General features: G+C 57.2%; 2 protein-coding genes and 1 long non-coding RNA gene across 7 annotated transcripts; 2 read left to right on the plus strand and 1 right to left on the minus strand.

The window, feature by feature from the left end:
- The first annotated feature begins 485 nt into the window (after positions 1 to 485).
- LOC121012335 (interferon regulatory factor 4-like) lies at positions 486 to 10,513 on the plus strand. Of its 3 annotated transcripts, none has more exons than XR_005782056.1 (8): positions 486 to 659; positions 5,032 to 5,221; positions 5,535 to 5,635; positions 6,601 to 6,706; positions 6,825 to 6,890; positions 7,938 to 8,306; positions 8,919 to 9,017; positions 9,480 to 9,590. XR_005782056.1 is itself a non-coding variant. In XM_040447381.1 (8 exons), the coding sequence occupies exons 1-8, from the start codon at positions 486 to 488 to the stop codon at positions 9,612 to 9,614; spliced, it is 1,260 nt and encodes a 419-aa protein (XP_040303315.1). In that variant the 3' UTR covers positions 9,615 to 10,513. The 3 variants fall into 3 exon arrangements, 2 of the variants coding, with proteins under 2 accessions (XP_040303315.1, XP_040303316.1); XM_040447381.1 differs by having other exon boundaries at positions 8,899 to 9,017; positions 9,480 to 10,513; XM_040447382.1 differs by lacking the exons at positions 6,601 to 6,706; positions 6,825 to 6,890; positions 7,938 to 8,306; positions 8,919 to 9,017; positions 9,480 to 9,590 and adding an exon at positions 6,095 to 6,572 and having other exon boundaries at positions 5,535 to 5,944.
- Positions 5,918 to 6,373, minus strand: LOC121012338 (uncharacterized). Of its 3 annotated transcripts, none has more exons than XR_005782057.1 (4): positions 6,341 to 6,373; positions 6,130 to 6,279; positions 6,023 to 6,087; positions 5,918 to 5,982 (listed from the first exon to the last, which is right to left on the minus strand). It is a non-coding gene; the product is annotated as an uncharacterized LOC121012338 (long non-coding RNA). The 3 variants fall into 3 exon arrangements; XR_005782058.1 differs by having other exon boundaries at positions 6,130 to 6,226; positions 6,307 to 6,368; XR_005782059.1 differs by having other exon boundaries at positions 6,320 to 6,359.
- Positions 10,514 to 10,626: 113 nt separating the features above from the next.
- FOXS1 (forkhead box S1) lies at positions 10,627 to 13,523 on the plus strand. The gene has a single exon (XM_040447384.1). It carries the CDS (start codon positions 12,266 to 12,268, stop codon positions 13,256 to 13,258), a length of 993 nt encoding a protein of 330 aa, XP_040303318.1. The 5' UTR covers positions 10,627 to 12,265; the 3' UTR covers positions 13,259 to 13,523.
- Positions 13,524 to 21,878: the final 8,355 nt, after the last annotated feature.

Consider the following 21,878-nt stretch of genomic DNA (forward strand, 5'->3'; position numbering starts at 1 on the left):
AAACCAGTCTCTGCCTCTCAATTCTGATTGGAGTTAGTCTAAGAAGCATTATGGCTTTACAACCTCTACAGTCTAGGTCCCGTAGGCTGGGAAGAACAGAAAACAGGTGCACGGGCGGGGCAAGAGACGCCTCTGGGTGCCCGTCCACTCTCGGGACGGACATATCCCGGGCTACCCACCCCCTACCTTCCAATGGATCTTGGCGTCTCACCGTGCCTCTGCCCCCTCGGCGCCGCCAGGCTACCACAGGGAGGGGCGAAAGGATAAGGCTTCCCGGGTGAGGGGGGCAGAAAGGAAAGCGAAACTCGTCTTTCCAGAACTTTCACTTTCGCCGCCTCCGCGCGCCACCCAGGTGGCTTCGCGATCCACTGTCGCGCTGGGGTCCCGCTCTCCCCGGGACCTGGCCCCTCCGGCGCACGGCGGCTCGGATGGCCGGCGACCCCTGGCGGAGGGAGGAGAGGCAGGTCCCCGACGGCAGGCGACCGATGGCGGGGGCCGGGGGTCCCCAGCGCCTCCGCGACTGGCTGGTGGCGCAGATCGAGAGCGGGCGCTATGCGGGGTTGCGCTGGGAGGACGCAGGCAAGACCCTCTTCCGCATCCCCTGGAAACACGCGGCCCAGCAAGGCTACCAGGCGCAGCAGGACGCGGCGCTCTTCAGGGTAAGGGGGCGGGAGCCGCGGGACGCCGACCTGGAGCCACTCGCTCCCCTTATGCGCAGCGGTCTCTAGGTTGCGGTAGAGTTCCGCATATACGAGAGACCCTCTGACGCCCTCTTAAAACAGAATCAGCCAGAGCTGCAAGACCTGCCCCGTCCCCACCTCCCCCAGGGAGAGCTCTCCTCCCTCTCCAGGGGGAAGTTAGATGCCACCCAAGGGGATTCCAACTCCCCCCCCCCCAAACCAATCCCAGCAGCCTGAGGACATTTTCTGTGCTTCCCCACCCCAGTGACCTCCTCCAGGGATGCCCTCCCTCACTTGCTTCAGTCATCATTAACTTCCTCCAAACTGCCTCCTTCCTATCAACATTTCAACTCTGGAATCTCTCTCCTGAGCAATAGCAAGAGCCGCAGCCACCCCAACCCCCACAGCCACCTGCAGCTCCCAATTCTCAGGCCTCCCCTCTCCTTTCATAGGATGAAGGGCCTGGAAAGAAGTTCCTGGTCATCAACTCCCTCACTCATAGCTCCCCCTCCCCCCCCCCCCCCATCTGGCTCCCCCCCCACCCTTGCTAATGTCACTAGTTGCCAAATCCAAGGATGCCATCACCGTCATCTTTGATGCCTGGGTGAGTTTGGGCCTGGTGGACCCTTCTTCCTTGAAAGGGTGGCACTTGGTTTCCAGAATCTGCCCCCATCAACCCCCTGCTCCGTTTTCCTCCTCCGACCTTGCCACTCCCCTTCCTCAGCATCCACCCACCCCCTCATCTTTTGGTGCTCTCAGCGCTGGCTCCAGGACCTCCCTGCTCATCCCCCTCTCCCCCTCCACACAGCCTTAGCATGAGCCCTACAGTTTCCAGCCTCCCCTCCAAGCCCCAGGTGTGCTGGTCTAATGGCCCCCAGAACTCTCAAACTCAACGTATCCTCAGTACCACATTTGTCAGCTCTCCTCGACAAACTTCGGTGTTTCCCCAAGTGGAAGATGGCCCCGATTGTCACCCAGACCCCAGAACCAGGCACCTGACCCTGGCCTTTCCCCTCTCTTCCAATCTCATTGCACTCCATCACCAGGTCTGCTGGATCTTCCTACAAAAGCTTCTCTGCAATTGTCTGCTTGGACCCATTCCCACCGTCTCTCAGCAGGACCATTGTGGGGTGACCTCACAGAGCTCCCTGCTTCCCCCTGCCTCTCAGCTCTCCCCTCAGTCATCCAGAGAGATCTTCCTAAATGTAAATCTTGCCTTGACACTCCCCTACTCAGAATCCTGCCGTCGCTCCCCATTGCTCTTGTGATAAAGTCCCAACTCCTTACGGAGGCTTCAAAGCACCGCATGAACTGCTCCTCCCTGACCTCATCTCTCCCCACCCCGCCCTCCCCAGCTTTAGGCCTGGCCTGACAGTTCTTTCAGTTTCTAAATGCTTCATGTCTCTGTCACTATTAGACCTTTGCACTTGGTGTTGCTCCTACCTGGAACACCCTCTCCTCTCCCCCTACTCCCGGCCAACTCCCATGTGCTCAGCTTGAACATCCCCTCCAGAACCTTCCCTGATGCATTCGTCTGTTGAATGCATCTATCCAGCTCAATGGTTTCCCCCAGCCATCTCTGATTCCTTCTGCTTCCTCCACTGGAGGAACTTGCCCTGTGCATCATAAGTGCCTTGTATGAGTCTGTCTTCTCTAGCAGACTGCCTCCAGCTACTCGAGGGGAATGACACTGAGCGCAGTGACTGGCCCACAGAGCTGTTGAACAGGTGGTTACATGGGCTATTCAGAGAAGGGAGATTCTTTTTTTTTTTTTTTTAATTTTTAAGTTTATTTATTCATTTTCAGAGAGAGAGAGGGGGGGGAGGGGCAGAGAGAGAGAGAAATCCCAAGCAGGCTCCGCTGATGCCTGTGTGGCTCGAACCCATGAAACGCGAGATCGTGACCTGAGCCGAAACCAAGAGTCGGTCGCTCAACCAACTGAGCCACCCAGGGGCCCCGGAGAGAGATTCTGAGGGCTGCCCTCCCCTTCCCTCAATCCACCGCTGACCCACACAAGGGATCCCCTGGCTTCACACCTTCCTGTGCCCCTAAGCGCAGGGGATAAAGTTTGGCCTTTGAGAATCTCCGTGCTCCAGCTTCAATCTGTCTCTTCTTTCTTAGTTCCTCTTCCCCTTTCCCCACCATGGCCGTTGATCCTCATTAGTCATGGATTCCACATTTGCCAGTTGTCTTATTCGTTAACACGTATTGGCAAGGCCAAAATCAATACACAAGGCACTTCTGTGGCCCACAGGCATGTGCAGAATGGTGAAACATTTGAGCCCCCAGACACGCACGTTCCCAGCCGAGGCCGAACAAGGTCGCTCCAGGTGTGGGGGTCACAACAGCGAACACAACAAAGGCCCCTCTTTCATCGTGGTGATAGCACTCTGTGCCCTGTGCCCAGGCCAACTTTCAGTTATGTCCTTAATAGAATGAAAAACAAAACTGCAATAAATAAGCACGGACTGTGTGCCAGGCACCGTGCAAAGCACCTTACGTAGACCACTCATTCTACACCCCTCACAACCACACGAGGTTAGGTATTCTGGGCACTGTTTGCCGACAACAAAATCAAGCCTGAAAGCTCTCCCCACGGGCAAGTGGCACCAACACAGGAGCTGGCTTTTCTGTTTGGTGTCCGTTTCCCCACCAGGCCTGGAACCTCTGGGGGTAACGAGTGAATGGGATTCATCAGTTAAAACCCCCCAGCCCTGAATGTGACCAGGGCAAGTAATACATCTCCCACTGCCCTCCCCTGTGGCTCCTCTGCTCCAGCCACACTGGCCTTGCTTGCATCTGTCAGCCTCTTCCCACCTCAGGACCTTTGCACTTGCTGTTCTTCTACCCAGACCACCCTCCCCCCAGTTCTTTGTCGGACTCCATCCTTTGCACTCAGGCTTCAGCTCAAATGCTACTTCCTTCTGGAGGCATTTCTGACAAACCTTCTAAAGTAGCCTCTTATTTATTTATTTATTTATTTATTTATTCATTTATTTAATGCCTCCCCCACAAGAGTCACTCACTCTAATGTGTATAATGAATATCTTTGGTCTGCACGGTTTCTTGCAGAGTGGGCATTGCTGTTTTGTGTGTGTTCTTACCATATACACTTCATGTGGTCTATAGATCTCATTCTGTGCCTTACTCTTTTGTTTTGTTTTGTTTTTGTTTTTTTGCTCCGGATCATGCGCTGAAGACTTATTCTTGTTCCCTGTGCATCTAATTTATTGCTCCTAGATGCTTCTAGATGCTGCACAGACTCCCTGTTGGGTACCATGACACACACACCCAGCCCGCTTTCCCAAGGGTGGATATGAGTTTGCTTTCCAGGACCAGAATCAACGCTGTCGTGAATATCCTTGCCCGGGTCTCCTCATGAGCCTCTGTGAGCATTCCTTTGGAATCAGAAATTCTGCTCACAGGGTATATTTAGACTTCATTTGACTAGGCATGCCTGATTACCATCCAGAAGTTCTGCACTATCCCAGGCCCACCACCTTCTGTATCCCCACCACCTTCTGGCATTATCCAACTCACTAAATTTTTGTCGGCTTGTGGGTGATAGCTCACATTTCTATTTGCATCTCTGTGACACTAATGAGTTTAAGTACATTCTCATATGCTCACGGGCTTCTGGTTTCCTCCTCCCTAAACCACCCGGGCTTGCCCTTTGATAAGAACTTTTTCTTTAGGGGATGCTCTCTGTTTCCTGTTGGTTTGCAAAGTTCCTTGTATATTCTAAAATTAGCCCCTTGCCGGTTTCAGACATTGTAAATGTTTTGCCTTCTGGTCCCCGCCTTTGAAATTGTTGAGGATGCTATTCTCTGCCCCTACAAGAGTTTCTCCCACATTATCTTCCACGAGCTCCCAGTTTCTCCTCTAACCTTTGGTTTTCTAACCATCTGGCGTCCACTCTGTATGTCGCAAGAGGTAAGGATTTAGTTTTCTGGTTTTCCAGGTCACGCATCACTGCCATTATTTCCTATCCCATCATCCTATTTTTAAAAATTGATCATAATCCATTGCTTGAAATATAATGGTTCCTGCTTGGCCGTTTGAAGCTGTTTTCTCTCATTCGACTTGAGTTCCTGGAGAGCAGGGACCACGTCAGTCTGGTTCCCCATTTGGTCTCCAGCTCCTGGCTCAGGCCTGGCGCACAGTAGGAGCTCGAGGAATATGTGTTGGAGGGAGGGGGGGGAAGAACAGTGAAAAGGATGAAGGGGCAGAGAGACAGAGGCTTGGAGGGAGAGAGAGAAGGGTGAGAGGCACGGTACACCCTCATTCATCCGCATGGCAGCAGCCCCCTCTTCCAGGCTATTCCTCCCCACGTGCCCCTGCTCGTTCCCAGGCCTGGGCCATACACAAGGGCAGGCACCTAGAGGGCATTGACAAGGAGGACCCCCCCACATGGAAGACCCGGCTCCGCTGTGCCCTCAACAAGAGTGCTGACTTCTGTGAGGTGCGTGAGCGCAGCCAGCTGGACATCTCCGACCCCTACAAGGTCTACCGGATTGTGTCCGGCAGTGCCCATGGCCCAGGTATGATCCTGCCCCTGGAGGTAGTGACCGAGGACGGCTCTCTGGGCGATAAGGACCCTACCCTGCCCATCTGTAAACTGGGAAACGGTGGGCTTATGGAGCTTAAACCCGTGTGCTGGTAAACGCAGAAGGACCCATAGACCTTCTTGGTTTATCTTCCCATTAGAAGGGATTAGGAGGAAACTGAGGCCTGGAGAGAAGTGGGCCCTGCCTGGGATCATGCCATGAGCTGGGGTACTCTTGTGTGGGAGCTCCTCTGTTGGGGGCTCCCCTTGAGGCCCGGGAAACAACAGGCTGTTCTTGCTCTATCCAGTGGCCAGGACTTGCGCCCCGCCTGGGAAGAAGAACATCCTCCGGAGCCGGCAGGAGCCCCCTGGAGATGTGACGGAGCTGGTGGCCCACAGGACAGACCAGGCCAGTTGTCCTGCCAGCCCCTGCAGCCTTGCCAGCTCAGTCACCTCTGCCCTCGGTGCTCTCTGGCACTGTCATCTGTCCTGTCCTCTTCTCCAGCTGCTGCCTCGTCACCATCCCTGTCTCTCCTGCCAGCTCGACCTCTTCTTACCTCTGCTCCACCTCTACTGCCACCCTCAGCCCCACCGGCCCCTTCCCTTCGCCTCCAACGTCTGCGGCTCCACCGCCGGCTGCATCCGCCCTGTTTCCTCCAAATTCACCCCTCGCCCCTGTCATCACTCTTGCCTCTGTCCCCATCTCCATCACCTCTGTCCCCACCTCTGTCACCTCTGTCCCCTCATCTCTGCCACCTGTCTCCATGTCTATCACCTCTGTCTCCATGTCTGTCACTTCTGTCCCCATCTCCATCATGTCTGTCCCCACCTCTGTCACCTCTGTCCCCTCATCTCTGCCACCTCTATCCCCATGTCTGTCACCTCTGTCCTCATCTTTATCACTTCTGTCCCCATCTCTATCACCTCTGTCCTCACCTCTGTCACCTCTGTCCCCTCATCTCTGCCACCTCTGTCCCATGTCTGTCACCTCTGTCCCCATCTCTATCACGTCTGTCCTCTAATCTCTGCCACCTCTGTCCCCATCTCTATCACCTGTCCCCATCTCTATCCCTTCTGTACCCATCTCTGCCACCTCTGTCCCCATCTCTATCACCTCTGTCCCCTACCTGCTCACTCTGTCCTCACATGTCTCTCCCTAGCACAGTGAGCTTCACCTCTGACCCCATAACCTCCATCGACTCTCTTTATTTCTATGAGGGAAAGGGTCTTGAGCTCTGAAACCTCAAAGTCTCTATCAACCCCACTGGCCTCAGTCTGCCCAGACTTCCCTCTGCCCCAGTGAGCACAGTCTGGGAACTCCGGTGACCCACAGTCTCCTCTCCCACCCTCATGACCCTCTCTCCCAATGGCCAGGATGGCTCCAGATCAACCACAGAGGATAAGGACAAGGAGGGCCCTCCCAGGCTGGCCCAGCAGGGCTCCCTGCCACCAGCTGTCCCAGGCCCTCTGGCTGACCACAGTAAGGACCGGATCTCCTCGCCTGCCCTTACTTCCTCCCTGGCCTCCTCCAGGATCTTGATTCAGGGGTCGAGGGACCCAGGGCAAGTTGTGCCTGGCTGCTTCCCCTCCTTCCCTAGGGTACCAGGCGCAGGACCCCACACACCGCTGGAGCCCATCACCCTCTGAGGACTTCAGCAACCCCGGTAAGGAATCTGAAGGCCTTCCCCTCAGGCAGGTGCCCAGAAGTGGGGAGGGCCAAGGGGTGAGGCCAACTAGGCCCCTTCACCCAAAGCACCCAGCCCGGATAACAACAACCCGCTCATGTCCGCTGAGGGCTCGGTTTATGCCAGGCATCTTTCTTTTTTTTAAAAAATTTATTTTCAACGTTTTTTATTTATTTTTGGGACAGAGAGAGACAGAGCATGAAAGGGGGAGGGGCAGAGAGAGAGGGAGACACAGATTCGGAAACAGGCTCCAGGCTCTGAGCCATCAGCCCAGAGCCCGACGCGGGGCTCGAACTCCCGGACCGCGAGATCGTGACCTGGCTGAAGTCGGACGCTTAACCGACTGCGCCACCCAGGCGCCCGGACCAGGCATCTTTCTAAGCTCTCCCCACAGCCTGTGAGATAGATACTGCCATCATCCCCACTTTACAGATGCAGAAACGCACTCCAAGGTTAAGAACCTTGCCCCAAATCAGACAGTGAGGAGTCCTGGGAAGGTTACTGTGGGGTCACAGCTGCTAAGTAGCAGTGAGGGGATCAGAATGCAAAGGCCTGGCTGCAGACCCCCAAGCCTTAACCATTGAGCATCCCACTGGCCCCTCGTATGGAGTGTTGTTTCTATCAGCATTAAAGTAGGAGCTAAGAAGCTCCTAGACTACCAGCGGTTAGGACTGGAAAGGCCCCAGTGTCGTGGTACATTGCCCCAGGTGTACCATGTAGATGGCCATGTAGTTGTACCCCAGTAGATGGCCCCTATGCTTTTGACCGTGGAGCTCCAGCTACCAGTTCATTTATACTGGAAGCTGCTGCTATTTAACTGGTGCCAGTCCTACTACTGCTACTACTAGAATCATCATCATCATTTATCCGGAGGGAGCACCAAAACTTCCCCAGGTGTGGGCCGGAGGGGCCTGGGGGGGGGGGGGGCTCCCCTGCCCTGTTGGCGCGGGGGAGTGGGAGGGGAGTAGGGCGTGCGGTGCCGGGCGCCTCCAACGCCCCGGCGCGCCCCCTCTGCCCGCCCCGCAGATTGCTGGCTGCACGTGCGTCTGTTCTACGGCGCGGAGCTGGTGCGGGAGGCCACCTCGCGCACGGCCGAGGGCTGCCGCCTGAGCCCCGAGGCAGTCAACGCGGCCGAGCGCCTGCTGGGGCCGCCACCGGGCGTCGCGCAGGTCGGCTTCCCGGAGCCGCCGCCCGGCGCCCGCGTGCTGCAGCGCCTGCTGCGACACCTGGAACGCGGCGTGCTGCTGTGGGTGGCCCCCGAGGGCGTGTTCGCCAAGCGCCTGTGCCGGAGCCGCGTGTACTGGCGCGGCCCGCTCGCCCCGCACCGCGCGCAGCCCAACAAGCTGGAGCGCGAGCGCACCTGCCAGCTGCTCGACACGCGCCGCTTCCTCGAGGGTAAGAGCGCGACGGTGGGGCCGCGGGCAGCTTGGGACAGAGTGGCTGGGCAGAAGGGGCGTGGACAGCGGCGAGTGGGCACACAGGATGTGAGCGCAGGGGAATGGGATTCTGGGCTTGGGATGGGCATTGAAACAAGGGATGTGACACATAAGCACTGGGAGTGGGAACGAATTATAGGCGGGGTGGGGGGGGGACTTGGGCACAGATGTGGACATAGGCTTATGGGGAATGTAGGCACGGGGCGGTTTGGGGCATTGGGTGTGGGGCATAAGCATAAGACTTGGGCACATGTATTGGCATAGGGCACAAAGCATAGGCTGGGCACTGGGCACAAGATAGGCACAGGTGAATGGCAGTGGGCATGGGGTGGGCATAAAGGTGTGACAGTGAGCACAGGAGCACAAGGCACAGGGCATGAGCACTGGAAGTGGGCACAGACGTGGGACATGAGGCGGGTATAGGGACGAGGAAGTGGGCACAGGGCATGGGCACACAATGGGAATGAGGCCTTATAGGACATGGCCATGGGATATGAGCGCAAGGTGGGCACTAGGTGGGATTCCCAAGCCTCCAGTCTTGGTCCCTGTAGAACTGCGCGCCCACCTGCAGGATGGCCACCAGGAACCTGAGTACCAGATCCGTCTGTGCTTTGGCGAGGAGTACCCAGGGCCCCCAGACCAGCCCGAGGAGCGACTCATCATGGCCCACGTGAGTCACCTCCAGCGAAGAATCACACCCTCCAGTCGCCTCCAAACAGCCCCTTACTGATTTCCTCCAGTCCTCAGCTCCTGACCTGATGACCCTCTGATCTTTAAGACCCTGCATGTAAAATACCGGTGGGGTGGGGCGCCCGGAGGTCGGCTCTGTCGGTTAAAGCGATAGAATTCAGCTCAGATCAAGATCTCACAGTTCATGAGTTGGAGCCCCACATCAGGCTCTCCGCTGTCTGCGTGGAGCCTGCTTCAGATCCTCTGTCTCCCTTTCTCTCTCTCTCTCTCTCTGCCCCTCTCTCGCTCTTGCGTGCTCGTTCTACCTGTCTCTCTCAAAAATAAAAATGGGGTCAGGTGGGGTCAGGACTGACACTAGGTCTGTTGACTTCCCACCGGAATGTAGGGGGCGCTAACGGAGACAGTTGGCTCATTGCCGCCCCCCCCCCCACGCCCCCTGCAGGTGGAGCCCGTCTTTGCCCGCGAGCTCTTACTGCACTGGAAGCGCCACTACCACGGTGCCACGGCCAAGACAGGTCCCCAGCCCCGTATCTCCGATGGTATCACTCACCTGCTGCCACAGCTGAGTCAGCACTAAGGGGTCACTTCCTCCCCTCCTCCCCTCCGAAGTCAGCACCTCCCCACCAGCGGACCCCATCCCAGACCTGCCCAAAGAGCCAGTGGACTTGGGACTGCCCCCCACTCATCGCCCAGGTCGGTGGGGACAGCGGAAGCAGATCCCTGCCCTTCAACCTCCCCGCCGCAGAGACGCAGCCCTGGAACGCGGCACGTGGGCAGACGGCAAGCAGCTGGGCCTGGGAAATCAGGAGGAAACCAAACTCGACCTTGAGGTTCTGGAAACAGCAGTTACGGCAGAAACAAGACTTCATTTCTTGTTGAGAGCACAAGAGGTCTGCAGTGGTCTGCTTGAGTGCCCGTTTTACCTGCAACTGATTCATTAGAAGGTTTGCTTCAAGTTGGGATTACCAGTTAGATCCTTAGGGATTAGCATGAAGCCAGACAGTAACAGAATTGCCTGGCCTCTGAGAGGTTCTGAGTTTCCAGAACCTTCCTCCCACCTACCATTGGTCTGTATTCTTATGTGGCCGGGGAGGGGTCCCACAGCAGAAAACTTGGCCTGAATGGGGCGGGGGTGGGGATGGGGGGCTGATGACTGAACCACCGGCACCAGTAGATAACCATCTTTGGGGAAACTGACCCAGACCCCTAAACACAGCAGTAAGGCAGAAGGCAAAATTGGAGGCAAGGGTCCAGTCCCTCCCCCAAGCCCCGCTGATTTTTGCAAACGGCAGTTTGTAGGCAGTCCTTGAGAATTGGGAGGGAACCCCATCAACCATAAAGGCAATTGATCCTGTCTTGTCAGTAAAGTCACTTTCTGCCCCAGATATCAGACCTTTTTTCCTTTTTTGATTTCTGACTTTATAGGGATTCTCCTACAGATGGCAACATAAGAAATCTCTTTCAGTGATACATTAATAAGCCACTTTTATGGAGGGAGTGAGCTGTATGCTTCCACAAAGGACAGAAATCAGCCAGATCACTGGTTTTTATTCATTGGACAAATGTTGGTTGAGCACCTACTCTGTTCCAGGCCAGTACTAGACAAAACAGCATGTCCCTACTCTCTTGGGGTCCATAGCCTGTTTTCCGAGGGGGGGGGTCCAGTGACTGTCCTCTATTCCTGCTCCTCTTCTATAGAAGGGGTCATGTTAAGGAGTTATAGAATCCTAGATTCAAACCTGGATTCAGATCTCAGGTTTGTCATTCACTAGTTGTGTGACCTCAGGCAAGTCACTTAACTTTTCTGAGGCTTAGATTCCCCATCTATTCAAAAGAAGCCACAAAGGTCTTTGGAGCAAGGTTGGTAAATGCAAGGAGTAAATGCAGAGAGGGAAGTTGAGCTGTCAGGAGGCTGACTTGGAGAGTGGCACACAGTAGGTATCCTCTGACTTGGTTACTTATGGGTGGGAGAACATGGAGAGCATCCTTAAGATTGGATCCTGACTGTTCTAGGCTTTGCTGGTGCAAGGCTGCAGCTGGTGGGGAGCCTCAGTCCAGAGTGACATTCCTGAGCCAGGTCTAAACCCCAACTCTGTGCTAAACTCCTGGAGGCTGCTGGATTCCGTGTAAGGGGGCGTGTTACATCCTCACCACAGTACGGACAGCTGAAGAGTCGCCAGCTCCAGTTTAGAGATGAGAAACTGAGGCTCAGCCAGGGTCAGGGACTTGCTTGAAATGCCTCTTGGAGGTGGGCAGGGGTGGTGGGGGGAGGTCTCTGCCTAGATGGCCGTCCTCTCCACAGCGGTCACTAGAGGGCGCCAGAGCTCAGAATACTGGGTTTGGCGGTTCTCCTCGCCTCCGTGGGGCCGTGCCCCTCACACACCCCGGAGCTAGGAGGGCAGCAGTATTGTGACCTCAAGGGCTGTGCACTGCCGGGAGAGGGGGGCGGGTCTGGGGCAGGGAGAAAGGAGACCCCAGGCCCGGAAGGAGAAGGAGAGGAGAAAAGGGGAGCTGGAGGCGGGGACTTGAGGGCCCCTGGGGCTTTTCTCGCAGGACTCCCAGTTCTCTAGATCAGCCCCTTTGATTCTGCCTCCTGTCTCTCTCATCAGTGTGCATCTCTCTCTGTCTCTCTGCCCTACACATCTTGTGTCTGTGCCTGTGTCTCTGTCTCTTGCTCTTTCACTCTGTCTCTGTAGCTTTATTTCTTTCGGTGACTCTGTCTCCATATAGCGTGTGTGCGCGCGTGCGTGTCTGGCTCTATCTGTTCTTTCTGTCTCTGTCTTACCTTCGTCTCTCTAGGTATGTCTCTGCCTCTGGCTCGCTGTGTGCGTCACTGTTTCTCTTGTTATGTCTTTACCTCTCTGTGTCTTTCTCTCTGTTTTTAACTGCCTCTGTCTCTTTCTGTTTCTGTCTCTCGCTCGGTTTGCATGTCCTGTCCCTTGCAGCCACCGGGGGGGGCGCCCCCCCCGCACATGTGGGCTGAGGGTCTCAGTCCCTTCCCTCCTATCTCCTCACCCCTGGCAGCTGTGCAGTTTCCCAGTCCTGGCCTCCCTGCCCGCCCCTCTTGGGCCTTAGGGGAGCGGGGTGAGAGAGGAAGGGAGGGCAGCCTGGTGGGCCCACCCCTTTTTGCCTTTCCAGGCTGGGAGGCTGGGCCAGTGAGCCTTTTAACCAGCCTTGGACGCAGTGCCTGGCCCCTCTGTGGTCCCGGCCGCCGCCAGCCCGGCCAGCATGCAGCAACAGCCCCTGCCTGGGCCCTTGGCCCCTGCGGCTGAGCCGACCAAGCCTCCCTACAGCTACATAGCTCTGATTGCCATGGCCATCCAGAGCTCCCCAGGACAGCAGGCCACACTCAGCGGCATTTACCGCTACATCATGGGCCGCTTCGCCTTCTATCGCCACAACCGGCCCGGCTGGCAGAACAGCATCCGCCACAACCTGTCACTCAATGAGTGCTTTGTCAAGGTGCCCCGTGATGACCGCAAGCCAGGCAAGGGCAGCTATTGGACGCTGGACCCCGACTGCCACGACATGTTTGAGCACGGCAGCTTCCTGCGCCGACGCCGACGCTTCACCCGGCGAGCAGGTGCCGAGGGAGCCAAGGGCCCTGCCAAGGCACGCCGTGGACCCCTCAGAGTGACCAGCCAGGATCCGGGAGTCCCTGACGCCACAACTGGCAGGCAGTGCCCGTTCCTGCCGGATCTGCCAGAGCCCAAGGGCCTAAGCTTCGGGGGTCTGGTGGGGGCCTTGCCAGCTACCGTGTGCCCTGCAACCACTGACGCCAGGCCTCGGCCACCCATGGAGCCCAAAGAGATGCCCGCACCTAAGCCTGCAGGCCCAGGGGAGCTCCCTGTGGCCCCCTCGTCTTCCCCGTGCCCAGCATATGGCTTTCCTGCTGGCTTCTCTGAGGCTGAGGGTTTCAGTAAGGCCCCTACACCCATCTTGACCCCAGAGGCGGGCGTTGGGAGCAGCTACCAGTGCCGGCTGCAGGCACTGAATTTCTGCATGGGGACTGACCCAGGCCTTGAACACCTCTTGGCCTCAGCAGCCCCCTCTCCTGCACCACCCACTCCTCCAGCCTCAGTCCGGGCCCCGCTGCCCCTGCCAGCTGACCCCAAGGAACCTTGGGTTGCAGGCAGCTTCTCTGTCCAGGGAGGTTCCAGCTACCCACTGGGGCTGACCCCCTGCCTATACCGGACACCAGGAATGTTCTTCTTTGAGTGAAGCCAGCCCGGCCTCGGGCAGTCCCTGCAGGGCCCCTGCCAACTGCACCCTCCAGGGTGAGCCTGACTCTAGGATCTGGGGCACTCTCAAGGGACCCGGGCCTGGCAAGCCAACGACAGCTGGGACAGGAAGCCAAGATTGGAGTAGCGAACACACAGCCAGGCCCCAGGGCCTCTGGATAGACTTGAGGGAGAGGGGAGGCAGGGCCCCCGTGGGATTTACTCTGTGGCTCTCAGGGCCAATAAAAGCAGTATGATGATGGTCAGCCTGCTGGATGGTTGGGGACTGAGGGCTGGGACGCCTGGCTCTGTGTGCGGTGGCTGTGGTTGTGGGGTTGCGGGGCAGAGTCAGGGGATCCTGGGTGGAAATGTCCCGTATGAGGCTTTCTCTTGCTGGGGACTTTCTCAGGGAGTTTCCCAGGAAAGTGGAGGAAGGGGGAGCAGGGAATAGGGAAGAGAGAAAAGGAGTGTAGCCAAGAGATACCAGGCAGGGGGTGAAGATGGGCTGGCCTGAGGGGCTGATTCTCCAGGCCCAAACTGTGTCTCAGCACCCCCCCATTATCAGTGGTCATAATAACTGTGACCATTTGTGGCATTTATTCTGCCGTGGGCTTGTGTATATCCCTTCCCCAGACCCCATGCAATTCAGGATGTTATCCCCATTTTCCAGTGGTGGAAACTGAGGCTCAGAGAGTTCAGGGCTCATTAGCTCCGACCCCAGATGGCAAATAAGTGGCTATGCCCCCAGCCCCTGACCCGCAGTGAGGAAGCAGGGGTGGCACATGGGAGGAGAGCTGGTGGTGACCCCCAGGGTGGGAGAGGCTTTTCTGGAATCCTGGAATGCCAACGCCAACAAGGCACCCTTGCCCCTTTGCACAGACATGGAGCCCAAGGCTCAAAAAGGCAGACCCCAGTCCCTTTGCATTTTCCACATGAATGGGGGACCTCCCTGAGCCCCCAGCTCTCCAAGGCCCCTTGATGACTCTTTAAGAAAGCATTTCTCTTATGGGGGAAGTGTGACTGTCCTGGATACAGATCAGAAGTGACTGATCCCTGACTTTTGGCCTCCTCTGGCCATCCCCCTTGGCAGAAGCAAAAGACGTGGGTATATTCGTGGCCCCTATCAGAGGAACAGACTCAGGGACCTGAAACCTCAGTGTCCCCACACCCTTCAATACCAGTGTTGCTGAGGCACAGGGCTTCCTTGTGGAGCCTCAATGCCCCATCTGGATCCTGGGTATAGGGAGAAAAGAGAGAGGCCAGGGATACTGGGGAAACCCCCTTTCTGGCATTTGCTGTAGGGGCTTTGAGGGTCTTCTGTCCCACAAGGTGACACCCAGGGGTCTGGAGACCCCTTGGTCGGGCAGGCGGCACAGTGCCTCCAGAGTCCCTCACTCGGGCAGGCGGCCATGCTGATTTCAGTCTCTGCTGCTCCGTCCTCCCTCAGCAGGTCCCCTGGGGCCAGGGAGGAAGCGAGCCTGGCTGGACAGTCCCTACTGTCTGGTTCCCACAGACTCCAGAGCCGCCAGGGTGGAGGGGGGACCTGCAGGGTGGGGGCTCACTGTGACCGGAAGGGGTTGGGAAAATGCCTGGCCAGCTGTGGAGGCCCTCCCCACCACATGCGCGGGACCCCGGCCTGGAGTCCATCTAGCAATGGGGAGAAGGAGAGAGGGTTTGTTCTGTCTCGTCACGTCTAGGCAGCCTCATGGGTGAGGAGTAGGGGGAAGTCCTGGGTGTGCAAGGCATGGGTGAGGAGAGGGGAAGGAGGCGCTTGTGTGGGTTTGTTCTGAGGTGTGTGTGTGTGTGTGTGTGTGTGTGTGTGTGTGTAATGCGCAAACAGTTACAGAGACAGGGACAAACAGATTCAGGGGGGTAAGAGTTCTTTTTCAGTTGGGTCAGGGAAAGAGGCCTCTGCTGGGCACTGTTCCCTGTGGTGCATTCCTGTGGAGACCTGGTGACCCCAGTCCCTTCCCAGCTTGTGTCCTGAATTAGTAGGAAGATGGGGAGGCTGGCCCGACGGCGGGGAGCTCCGGCCTCTGCATCCTGCTCCAGCCATCCTCTGAGGAGGTTAGCATCTGAACTGGGGTTGGGGGCGGGGGCTGTGCCTGGGGAGAACATGCAAAAAAGACTCAACCACACCCTGGTGCACAAATCCGCTAGGGGCACGAGCCCTCTCTCCACATCCCTCTCTGACCCCCAACATAGTCAAGAAGTGAAGACAGGCCCCTCTGCTCCAATCCCCAAGCAGGACCCGGGGCTCAGTGCCTGCCTTGGACTCCCTCTATGATTCTGGAAGCGTGCCCATTGCTCTGGGTCCTGATTTTACTTCCTTTGCCCAGTGGGGGCTGGAGGAAGGGCAGCCTGACTCTGAGTCTGCGTCCCAGGGGAGGGTCCGACATGGGAGACTGCCTGGAAGGGATCCCATCTCCAGAGGTGTTGGACCAGGAGGCCCAGACACCATGATCTCATGTTGCCCTCTGCTTGCTGCCCAGCCGGAGGACCCCACCCACTGGGCCTCCTGCCCTCACATTCTTTCCATGACCAACAGACGCCCTGTGCTCCTGCCTGGCCACCCCCACCTGGAGGAGCGGACAGTGCTTAGCAGAGATCCAGAATGCCTACGCGGGGGCCAACCCAGAGAGAGCACCTCAGTACAGATGGCCCAGACCCAGGCCAGAGAAGGCAAGTGATGTGCCCAAGGCCACGCAGCAAAGCAGGAGCAGGTAACCCCTCTGCTGCCTTAACTGTATAGCTCTTGGCGGACAGGGGCCGTCCCATGTGACTCTGCTTAAGGGACCCTCCTTCCTGGAGGCTTGTCTGTCTCCAGAAGGGGATCCCGACCCCTTCCCCTCTTCCCCAGCAGGTCAGAGTGGGGAAGGGTGCCCAGTTGCCTTGCAGAGGCAGGCTAAATCAAATTCTGAAATGGTAGAATCAGTGGTATTTAAGAATATTCCAGAGCTTTTAATCACAGCAGCTTAGATTCTTGGAATATCAGTGCTGAAAGGGCGTGTCCTGCCCAATTTCTGAATCCCTTCTATACCAAGAAGTGCATGTCACGTGGGGTTCCAGGAAAGGGGAGCCCACTGCCTTCAGAGGCCACCCCTTCCCGCCCAAGTCTGGCAGCTCTGAGGGGCTTTCAGGAAGTTCTTCACCTGCTGGTCCTCCGGTCTCTGCTCTCCCTGCCCCCAGGGAAGCCCGCCACCCCCACCCGCAGGGCCGGGCCTTCCTCAGACTCCTCCACCCTCCACATTTTATCTCCCCGCCGCTCTTTCGCCCACCCGCTTCCTTCCCCGGTTTATGGCATTCCACTGTCCAGAGCTCAACGCTCCCCACACCCCAGACAGCGCCTGAGCCAGGGGCCCGGAGACCCTGTCCTGATGAGGGCGGGCCACTCTGAGGCTGCCACATTGATGAGGACAAAGGGGGAGGTTGGGCCGGCCAGCCTGTCATGTCTGCCTGCAGCGAGTATACGGAACCTTGCGATCCAGTCTTCAGCCAAAACAGGCTGTCCCAACACGGGCTCCCATCACTCCCGAAGGCCAGGCTGCCAGGGGCTAAAAGCAGGAGCTCTGGAGCCCAGCTGGCTGGGTTCACATCCCAGCTCTGTCACTTCCTTGCTGTGCAACTTTGAGCAAGTGGACTTGCCTCTCTGAGAACCACTTTGTTCATCCGTAACCTGGGGGTAATGATTTCAGCCCCCAGGACTGGTATGTGCAAAGCCTCATCGTACATACCATGATTACAATTCAGCCAACAGGAATGACATCAGAAGTAAAGACAGCCCCACTGAAGGGCCTGGTGGCCTCAGCCCGGTCTGTCTGCCCCTTCCTTTGCCGGGGCGGGGGGGGGGTGGGTAGGGAGGGCAAACTTCTGTCCCCCGACATCCGGAGGTGCCTAATCCCTACTCCCTCCCCACTGGTTAACTGGGTGGTGACAGGGAGGCAGCTGGTGGGGCCAAAGGAAGTGGTTCCAGGCTAAAAACAGGCCATTTAGTCACACAGCCAGAATCCTGCGTGGTGGCCCCTGGAAAGCCAAGGGCTGCCTCCTCCTGACCACAGCCCTCAGGGAGCCCTGATCTGTTTTGGATACAAATGAGAGGTTGACCCTCCTGCTCCTGAAGACAGCCAACTCACTGGTGAGTGTCGTTTCCACTTCTAGGCCCTTACGCTGGCCGTCCCCTCCACCTGGCACGCTCACTCCCCACGGGCTGACCTCTCAACATCCAGAGGCCAAGTTAAATACCACCTTCTCAGAGAAGCCTCCCCTCATCCCCCTGATTAGACGCCCCTAGATTATTCTCCATCTCTGCATCCTATTTGTGTCCTCCACCAGGCACCTGTTGCAACGTGGATTTATGCATTTCTATGCGTATTCACTTTTTATTGTGTCTCTGCCTTAGAATGTAAGCTTCAGGGAGGAGGGGTTGGGTCTGCCTTATTCATTTTACCTACTTCCCTAGCCCGGTGACTAGCACACAGCAGGCCCTCAATAAAGGTTTGCTGAATGGAGAAATGGAGTCATGGCCACCCGCCCATTCATCCATTCGCCCTGGATTAAATCTCAGAGGAACCCCCAGGGGCTCCCTGACCCATTCAGAGCAAAAGCCCACGTCCCATGGGCCCGTGCCGTCTGGCTCTGCCCCTGCCAGCCCTGTTCTCACTCCAAACAGCCTTTGTACCTGCTCTTCCTTCTGCTGGGAACCGTCTCCACTAATATGCCCTGAATACCCTTCGATCTCTGTTCAAACGTCCTCAGTTTGAACACCCTTCCCAGACACTGCCCCCACCCACCCCATCAACGCATTCCAAATTCACTACTGCCGTCAGAATTCTCCCACCTAGAATAAAGTTCCCCAAGGCCAGAGATTTGTGTCTCCTGGCTGTTCCAGACCTAGAACACTGTCTGGAACACTGTAGGGGCTGAAGAAATAGTTGTGGAACAAGTAAGCTCAGCAGCCTATGCCACCTGCTCTATCCACACACCCCATGTAATGTACTGTCTCTGGGGGGCAGGTGCTATTATTACCCCATTTTACAGACAGAAAACTGAGGCTCAGAGGGGGCAAATAAGTAGATTTGAACCCCATTCTGTGTGACCCGAGTGCAGTCTCCCTGTCATCAGCCTGTCTCCCTAGAGGCTCATGAGACCTGTGTCTGCCTCCGGTCCCCAACAGTTCTCTTTAACCTCTCAAGCCAACCTGGCCCAGGCTCCTTCTGGCCTCCCTGCCTCCAGTCTCCCTCTCTCACTCACCAACCTCCCTGGCTTCAGAGATCTTGTAAAGCACCGATCTGGCCCTGTGCCTCCTTTGCTCAAAACCCCTCCATGTCTCCCTATTGCCATACTGGAATGCTCCAAGACAAGCTTGCCCTTAGCTACAGGTCTTTGGACATGTGATCTCCTCTGCCTGGAACACCCACCTCATGCCGTCTGGAAAAGGCCTGCCCCTTTTTTGCCCTCAGCTTGGATGTCACTCGCCGCCATTGAAAAGAAGAGAATGGGGTTAGTGTCTTCTTCTGAGGCCCTCCAGCTTCGCCCTGATCCCCAACCTCCCACCTGGTAGGGTTCCAGACATTGTGAGCTCCCTGAGGGTGGGGACCGTGCCCACAGTTCACCTCTGGGTTCTAGCTTGGGGCCAGGCCCAGAGAAGGGACTCAACAAACAGCTGTGACATGATTGGATGTGTCAGAAGTAGGACTGTCTGCTTTGCATCGTGACCCCACTGTTTACTGGCTGGGAACCCAGAGACCTGTCCACAAACTCCCTGAACCTCAGCTGCCTCATCTGAATGAAATACCTAAGGAAAATACCCACTCACAGGGTGAGGATGAAATGAGTTCATAAATGGAAATCACTCAGTACTGTGTGTGCCTGGCGCTCAGTACATCACAGTGTTAACGTGCCGAAAGGAACAGGTGTGTGGGCAGCTGCACGAATGGGAGCTCGGCGCAGGTAGGCACCTCCTTCAGGCCAACGCTGGCCGCTTCACACCCTCGGGCAACCCTGTCACTGGCTAAATCTTTTCCCACCACTGCCCTGTTGGGTCCAAGGTGGCCAGTGGAATTCAAGGCCACTGGACGCAGACAGGAAGAGGCAGCGTCACCAGGCCTGGTGTAATCCAAACCAGATGCGGCCTCAGACCCATGGGGGTGGTCACTGTGGGCCTGGCCAAGGCCCAGAGGCAGGAAATAGTCTTGGAGGAACGCTTTCTGGGCTGGAATCAGCCAGGAGGAGCTGTTCCATTGAGGGTGTTAACCCTTCTTAGCCCACAAGGGGGTGCCCAGGACCCCGAGCAGGGAGGGGAAGCTCAAGGCCCTGTGGCCCCAGGAAGCACCTTGCAGGGAAGATCACAGCGTCAGCATTGTAACGGGCCCCGTGCCTGAGGAACCGACCCACAACCAGGCACTATGGTAGGGCACAACCAGCTAGGGGATACTCACAGCTGGCACCCGGGACTTGAAGAATCACAGACCAGAGCCTTGGCCCTGGCCCTGGCTCCAGCTGGCAGGCCCCAAAGAGCCATGGATTCACTCTCTCCACCGGGATGGCCCCTAGGATGAGAAGCTTTTTCCTGCGAGGCTGCTGGGGATGGGGGTTCTAGTGGTGGTAATGGGGCTGGGGCCCAGGCCTGCCCAGAGGCAGAAACTCAGCCCCACACTGAAGGCTGCCACCGTAGCTTTTTTCCTGAGTGTGCTCTGTGGCCCTTGGAGGGGACAAAATCTCTCTGAACCCTCATTGCCCCATCCGTATTGTTGAGTCTATATCCTTTACCTCCAGAGACCAGGGGAGGCACAAAGGAGGGCCCCTGATAAATCAGAAAGAGCTTTCCAAGATGCGCTCCTAGGAGGTGATAGGGACAGAAGCAGTGATCAGTCCTGTTCCACGGTTCTGGGTGGGCTTCCTTCCTAGGACATGTTCATTTACTGTGTGGTCTTGGGCAAGTCACCTGCCCTCTCTGAACCTGTTTCCTCATCTGTGAAATATGGTAAATGGGCACCCTATCCCATCTTGCGACTGTCACAATGCCCCTAGGAGTAGCAGTGGGGAGCAGAGCTGAGGCTGTCGTTTGCATACCGTAGAGGAGGAGACTGAGACTTGCACCCAGAGTCCAGGGGCCTGGGTTCTCTGCTGAGGGGCCTTCCTTGTTTTGGCCTCGGTTTCCCCAGCTGGATCCAGGCCCTGGATCTCTGCTGTGGCTGGACCTCATTTCCTCACCCCCCGCCCCACGGCTGTGACTCATCCCTCATCATCACGCTGTGTGGCCGAGGCTCAGCCTGGGTGGGGGCCAGCGACTGAGAGAACTCAGAGGAAACCACAGGCCTGGCCCAGCTGGCAGGTGGTGAGCAGGCAGGCAGGCAGGCAGGGATCTACAGCCCTGGGGGCCTTGCCCATAAGCATGAGTCCCATCAAGAGCCCAAGCCAGGCTCCCCAGGCTTCTCAAACCCTGAGTGCAAGACCCCCAGGCTTAGTCCCCAAAGTCTGCCACACCCTGCCCGTGTGGCACCTGCTGCCATGGGATGCTGCACTCACCTGCTGGTATGGGGCCAGGGTAGGGGGTGAGAACCCTGGCCTTGCCCTCCAGGCCAATATTCACGGAGGCAGGGGAGGTAGGGGTGAACTGTCAAGGTCTCGGTAGGTGGGCAAGTCCAAGATTTCTCAAAAGGTAGGCAGTGTAACGGTTAAGAGCAGGGGCTCTGGGCCCCATAGTCCGGGTACAAATCCTGGCTCTGCCATCGACGAGCTGTGTGACCCTGAGAAAGTAGCTTAACCTCCCTGAGGCTTGGTTTCCCCATCTGAGAAATGGACATAACACAGTGCCTGCCACGTGCTCACCATGAGTAACCAGTGCGATCATGAACACATAGAGCTGGACCAGGGCTGGTACCCAGCAGGGCTCAATGCGTGCGAACTGCTGTCCCTGCCATTCCTGCTGGAACCAGTTCATCCCAAGCAGGCAGACCTGCTGTCCCACGTAGGCCAGTCCCACCTCTGACTGACTCAGCTGTCCTCACAGCCGGAAAGGCTGTGCCCTATTAGTGTTAAGCTCTCTTGCCCCCTGGGCTGCCCTCTCCAGCAGATGGAGCCCCCTCCTCTGCATTGTATGCAGGCCTGGGGAGGAGCAGGCTGTGGCCCCCGGGGGAGTCTAGAGCACGGCTCTCCCCCCCCCCCCTCCCCCCCCCCCCCCCCCCCCCGCAGGCATCCCCTCCCTGCAGCTCCAGCGGAGGCACCACAGTCCTGCCCGAACTTCTGATGCCACCCGGAGCCTCTGTTTTCTGCTCACACCTTGTTCTGGCGAGAAGCAGGGTGTGCGCATGGGCAGAGCCTTGCTCTGGGGGACAGAAGAGTTCATTTCATGCTCCAGCTTCTGACCTGTTGAATAGCCTTCAAGTTCCTTCCCCTCTCTAAGCCTCAGTTTTCTCCTCTGTAAAATAGAAATAATAAGAATATTGGGGCCCCTGGGTGGCTCAGTCGGTTGAGAGCCCCACTTCGGCTCGGGTCGTGATCTCGCGGTCTGTGAGTTCGAGCCCCGCGTCGGGCTCTGGGCTAACAGCTCAGAGCCTGGAGCCTGCTTCGCATTCTGTGTCTCCCTCGCTCTCTGCCCCTCCCCCACTCATGCTCTGTCT

Source organism: Herpailurus yagouaroundi, unplaced genomic scaffold (genome assembly GCF_014898765.1).
Source record: "Herpailurus yagouaroundi ecotype Mexico unplaced genomic scaffold, PumYag 196, whole genome shotgun sequence".
In the NCBI taxonomy this organism is placed as follows: Eukaryota; Metazoa; Chordata; class Mammalia; order Carnivora; family Felidae; genus Herpailurus; species Herpailurus yagouaroundi.